This window comes from Rhizomucor pusillus (genome assembly GCF_041956525.1).
Source record: "Rhizomucor pusillus strain CBS 183.67 unplaced genomic scaffold VTP01scaffold_7, whole genome shotgun sequence".
Taxonomy (NCBI): Eukaryota; Fungi; Mucoromycota; class Mucoromycetes; order Mucorales; family Lichtheimiaceae; genus Rhizomucor; species Rhizomucor pusillus.
The window spans coordinates 422,780-428,848 of record NW_027192149.1 but is presented as its reverse complement, the minus strand read 5'-3'; the positions used below and the strand labels follow the sequence as shown (position 1 = coordinate 428,848).

The 6,069-nt window shown below is 51.1% G+C and overlaps 1 protein-coding gene across 1 annotated transcript; it reads right to left on the bottom strand.

Annotated features, from left to right (window-relative positions):
- Positions 1-41: 41 nt before the first annotated feature.
- Positions 42-5,860, bottom strand: VTP01DRAFT_9640 (uncharacterized protein; the record flags this gene model as incomplete). The annotated part of the gene is made up of 8 exons (XM_069388888.1): positions 42-112; positions 168-1,419; positions 1,484-2,205; positions 2,274-2,492; positions 2,549-2,838; positions 2,898-4,366; positions 4,438-4,633; positions 4,716-5,860. 8 exons carry the CDS (start codon positions 5,858-5,860, stop codon positions 42-44), a joined length of 5,364 nt encoding a protein of 1,787 aa, XP_069240059.1.
- Positions 5,861-6,069: the final 209 nt, after the last annotated feature.

Below are 6,069 nucleotides of genomic sequence, written 5' to 3'. Positions count from 1 at the left end.
ATATATATATATATATATATATATATATATATATATATATATCATACTTGTTTGTCATTGCTGCTGCTATTGTGGCATATCGATATTAAACGATGCTGTGCTTCTTTGCAGCCTACGTGAGATCGATAAATAAATGTCTCTCTGAGATAAGTTTGCGCGTTATTTACCTTTTTCAGCTGCATGTTTGTATAAAGTAAATGCTTTCACGGTATGTTTACGGCCCGCCACCCCTCGATGATAGAATTCTGCCAATTTATACAACGCTTCAGCGAGATCTTGCTGTATTTGCTCGGACGCAGCGTCGTCATTGTCGTTGTCGTCATCGCATAGATCTACCAGTCGTTCGTACCACATTTGAGCGAGCTTCAAGTCTCGTGTTACACCGTGACCTTGTTCGTAACAGCGGGCGACTTGGATGATAGCGCGTACGTCGTTGTTGGCTTTGGCGTGATGGATCAGTGTTGCAAATGCTTCTTCTGGGCACGGTTGCACGCCACCCCATCCGTACAGTTTGTATTGAGCGCACATAATGTCTGCAGTGACGTTCGTCGGATCGGACTGGTGCTCTCGGGCTGCTTGGAATAAGCGGTATGCGTCGGCACGCATCTCTGGCTTTTGATGCAGTAGCGTTGCAAGTGCTAACTCAGCTAACCACCACCCACCGTCATCATCCTTTTTGCCTAGGTCGACTGCGGCTTGGTACATCTCGCGAGCAAACTCGAAATTCGGAGGAACATGGATGCCATTCTCGTGATAAAATGCAACAAACAAGGTCGCCATCTTGTCTTTTTGGTAGGCTGCGCGGCAGAACAGATCGTACGCCTTTTCGTGGTCTTGCGGGACAACGATGACGCCAGATCCTTGATGCTCCTTTCCAGAGTGGTACAGTTTTCCGAGCTCGAGCTGGGCTTCGCGCGAACCAAGTTGAGCGGCACGATCCATCACTTCAAAGCCGTATTGTTGGTCTTCGAGAGTATACTCGTCGTTGTTGCTTAGCAGTAGCTGTGCGAGTTCGAACATGGCTCCTTGGTGATCTTGCGCTGAAGCTTGTTCAAAATGGTACTGCGCAGCGTTGGTATCCTGAGGCACAACAACCAGTTCCTCGTCTGTGTAGCCGTAGAGATAGAAGAGTCCCAGGCGGTAATTGGCTTCGGCGTGGTTGCAGGCGCTGCATGCAAATTCGAACCAATTGATCGCTTCGAGCACTGGATGTTTGCCGTGGCAAGGCACGCGGCCAGAAGCATACATGAGTCCAATGCGGAACATGGCTTCAGCGTCCTTGGTATCTTCGGCGGAACGCAGGTACCACTCTAAAGCTTTAGTGTCGCTTTGGTCGGTACCGAGACCTTCTTCGTGGCATTGTCCCAAAGTGTTGTATGCATCTGCGCACAGATCGTTTTCTGCACACTCCAAAAGGATCTAGAAATAAAAATTAGTTAGAAAATGGGATGCATACGACGTAAGGAAGAAATGGGACATTTACCTGGTATGCCTTTGGAGGATCTGCGGGTATGCCGCCGAGGCCGACCAACTGATAGCGCGCTGCCATAACGCGCGCCAGTAAATGGCCCTTTGCAGCTGCTTGCGCGTAAAACTCTAGCGCTGCCGCGTACTGTTGCTGAGAGTGCCAAAGTTGAGCTGCAAAGTACATTGCTTCCATGTGTCCCATCTCTGCGGCCTGCTGATAGCATCGCGTTGCAAGTTCCAGTTCCTCCTGCTGCCGCTGCAGAAGCAGCTCGGCGGGATCGTGCTCGTCGGCGGCAGTGGTGTTCGTCATATCCAGCAACGGGCACGATAGGAACGACTTGTAACGGCTAGCAGCTGTTACAGTACCGGCTTGATGCAAATGTCCGAGAATAAAGAAGGCTTCGGCATCTCCTAAACGTGCAGCGTTTGTCAAGAGTGCCAATGCTTTGGAAAGGCATACATCACGTGGAGGAGAATGCTGTACGTGGTCTTGATCGTCGTCTTTGGCAGCAAGTTCCAGAAAGAGTTTTCCAAGTGCAGACATGGATGCAACATGTCCTAGCTCGACTGCCTTGTTCCACCACGCAAGCGCAACATCCTGGTCGTTATTCTCCATCGCCATCTGTCCGAGTGCCCAGTAGCTTTCGCAAAACTTTTGTTGAGCTGAAGCGGTAAACCATCGAACTGCTTCGTTCACATTGACATCCACGTTGTACAATCCGCGCCAATATGCTAAGCCTAGCAAAAATTTTGGATTTTGAGTGAATTGGGTTTGCAACGGGACAAGGTTTTATTTTCTGCCTTACCTAGCTGATACTGAGCTTCAGCGTGGCCGAGATCTGCAGCTTGCTTGTAATAGTGGACGGCTTTTGCCTTGTCGGCTGAAACGCCAATGCCTTCGTCAAACATGCTGGCCAACTTGATCATAGCTTCAGCGTCATTGGTTTCATCCGCGACGCGTTTCATCCAGGTTGCAGCTTGCTTCAAGTCAACAGTGCAGCCATTGCCTTGACGATAGCAATCGGCTGATGGTAATACTTAGTAAGCTGTATGTAACCCGTTTGTTCCTCCCCTTTCTTACCTAGCCAGTAAAACGCAGGTGCAAATCCATCGTTTTCTGCAAGTCGCAGTAGGATGTTGAATGCTTCCTGTTTTGTCGCGTTACCGAGACAGTTGACTGGGTGATCGCCGCTGCCGGACTCGGGCATAGCTGGGATGTAGCTCAGAATGTAACGTGCAACCATAAGTTTGGATGTCTTGCCGATGCGGTTGTTAGCCAATCTTGCATCGGAAGCTGCAATCTTGTACTGCATATATGCATTTTCAAATTGATTGATGCTGTGATACAACTGTCCGGCTGCAAACGGGGCACTGAAAAAGGATACGGTTAGTTTTCTTGACAATTTTTTTGTCACGGATGTGGGACGTACATTGGAGATCCAAGCTTGGCTGCTTCGAGATAGAGTCGCAGTGCCTTGTCAAGATCCTTTTCGACCGCGTGGCCATTCTGATAGTAGCTTCCCAGGAGCAACGTAGCAACTGCATCCTTCTTGCTTGCTGCTTGCTTGAAGAGTTCAAACGCCGTGTTGTAATCCTGTGGCACACCTTGGCCTACGTCGTGTAATTTGCCGAGCTCGCGCTGAGCGGCTGCGTTGCCGAGCGAAGCTGCTTTGCGGAACCAGTAGATGGCACGCTCGCGATCTTGCTGCTGCCGTTCCAATCGCTGGCGTGTCAACGAGGATACAGGTCTCGAAGCTTGCAGCATGCACAGGGATGCAAGTGACTCCATGGCTTCAGGTACACCTAGCCTAGCGGCTTCTTCGAAGCATTTGCGCGCTTTACTGAGATCCTTGGATACATTTGCCACGCCCTTGTAGTAGTAGAGACCGAGACTGAAGAGTGCTGTCTTGTGCCGCTTCCTGGCCGCATTTTCGTAGTAGACGAACGCAGCCGCGCGGTCGCACGCAACGCCGATGCCGTTCGACAGCATATACCCGACTTGAAACTGGCCGTCGGTGTGGTCCAAGTCTGCAGCCATCTTGTAGTATTCAAACGCCTTCTGCGGATTGCAATTGCATATTCCCGGTAAGCCTTCCTCGTAGCAAGCACCTAGCCAATAGAAAACATGCCCGTCGTCTGCGGATTCGGTCGATAGCTGCATCAATTGATCAAATGCTCGCTTTCGATCTCGCTTCGCACCGGGCCATCCATGCAGATAGTATCGTGCCACCATCAGTTTTGCTCTGTGTGCTGCGCACTGACGTTTAGATGCCGGGAGAACAAGATGCCTTGAAAATCCAGAGTGTCCTCCACTGCACGGCGAAGCAGCGGCGCGGACGAACCACTCGAATGCATCTGCTTCTCGATTCATACGATGCAGAAGCAACTGTGCAACAGCTAGCTGAGCTGAGCCTTGGAAACTGCACTGTATCTGTGCCGCCTTGGTGTAATACTCGAGTGCAGTCTCGTAGTCTGTTGCGACACCGCGTCCTTGTTCGTAGCATGAACCGACTAGCACGTATGCTCTGGGATCGCCCTGCGCTGCAGCCTTGCGAAACCACTCGAGGGCTGTCACGTTGTTTCTATTCCGCCGAGCGTTGCGTCGCCTGTCGTAGCCGACTGGTGCTGCAAAATCCTCGAGGAATGTCAGTCCCAACAATCGCTGAGCTGCTGGATACCCTGCGTATGCGGCTTGCAACAGGTATCGATCCGCTTCTTGGTGATTCGGTTCCAGGCCAAGACCGCCAAAGTGGTATCTGAGCGCTAAGCGATACTGCGCAGACGGATAGCCGCGGTTCGCTGCGGCCTTGTAGTAGAACGCTGCAAGTTCATTATTTTGCTCGACGCCGTGTCCATCTTCGTACATGGTAGCAAGTTTAACCAGTGCGCGAGGATTATCCTATGTCCATGTAAATAAATTTGCACAATTTTCAGTAAACTGCAGTAGCAATTGAATAGGACATTTCTTACGGATTGCACGGCCCGCTCTAGCCAATGGATACCATCATCGAAAGCACCTTCATCCACGAGTCGAATGCCGATTGCAGCCTGCGCCGGTGCGAAATCTTGAACAGCGCTGGCTAGCAAGTACTCTTTGGCGTGTTCGATATCCTTGTCCACCTGCAAGCCCAATTCATAGTGTGTGCCGACAATAAACTGCGCTTGACTGGTGCAGCGAGAGAGATCAGCTGATAGGTTAGCACAACAAGAAAAAAAAACATTGCTGCATAAACTAATTCTTTCCATACCAGTTACCGAGGGAGGCGCTTTTTTGAAACCAGTGGAATGCCAACACTTCGTCTGCGCATGAATCTTCGGAGAGCATCATACCAAGCCGCAGCTGCGCCAGTGCAACGATCTTCTTTGAGCCTCGGACAGAATCGATGTCTAGCTGCGCTGCCGTGCTCAACCACTGATACGCGATCGCCGGATCAACACCGTTCAAATAGCACATGGCGAGCGGCAGAAACGCCTGCCAGCATCCGCGGTCAGCGAGGGCACGTAGCTGAGCAAATCCAAGCGCGCTGTCTTGAGCCACACCGCATCCTTCCAGGTAGCATTGCGCAACCCACACCGCTGCTGCGTTGCTCACTTCATCGTCCTCGTCGTCCTCATGTTGCTGCTGGCTCCACGTAACTGCAGCCTGGAATGCTTGCTTCTTGTCCTCCGGATCGTCCAAAACCCGGGCTCGTTCAAATACATCGCAAAGGATTTCATATGTATCCTGCGGTGCTTGCCTGAGCCGGTCGAGAATGCTAGCATACGATGATGATGGTGAGCTGCTACCGCTACCGCGTGGTGTCTGCTGCTGCTGCTGCTCGGGATACGGTGGAGGCGACGAGGGCGCATTGTTTGCCAGAGCGAGAATAGCAGGAAGGTTGGTTGGAGATGAATGATTTTTTTCGTCTTCGCCTTCCTCCTCAACACCTTCGGGCGCACAGTGAGGCGAGTACCATGATATGCTCGAAAGCTCGTCGGTGCCTGTCGTGATACTGGAAGACGAATGGCCGCTGCTGCTGCTGCCAGGCAAACCGCTCGAATATCCACTGTCGCATGTAGTCGATCGTGAGTGGGACCTTGCAACAAGTGACGCCGGTGGCGGCGGAGAGCATGTTGCTCGCCTTTTGACTCGCTTAGAGTGGCCCGTTCGCTCGCGAGCCGTTGTTGAATGCGGTGATGTCGTGTCATTAAAACTGGGATTCGCCATCGGATCTTTCGTCCCGTGCCTGGTTGTACAACCTAACAAGTCTGGCTGGGATGGCTCGGACGCTGTCTTTTGCTGGTCGTTGCTTGCCGCTTGATCGCTCGCACCGCGTTTATTGTTTCGCTTGTATGCATTCTGCGGCGACGATCTTTTGTCAGCATGAGCTGGTCTGCTTTGATTGCTCCCCATTATGCGTCAAAGTAGTTGGGAAAATCAATAAAATGGTGCGCTGCACACTGTTTGTTTACAGGCGGATTTGTTTCTTTCTTTCGGATCGAAAGGATATGCTAAAAGTACAGTAGATGATGCGTAGATTAACGTATTAAAAGAAGACGAATATAGGCGGGATTAAAGACGTAGAGGTGTAGGGACTTAAAGAGAGGAGAGGAAAAAATAAA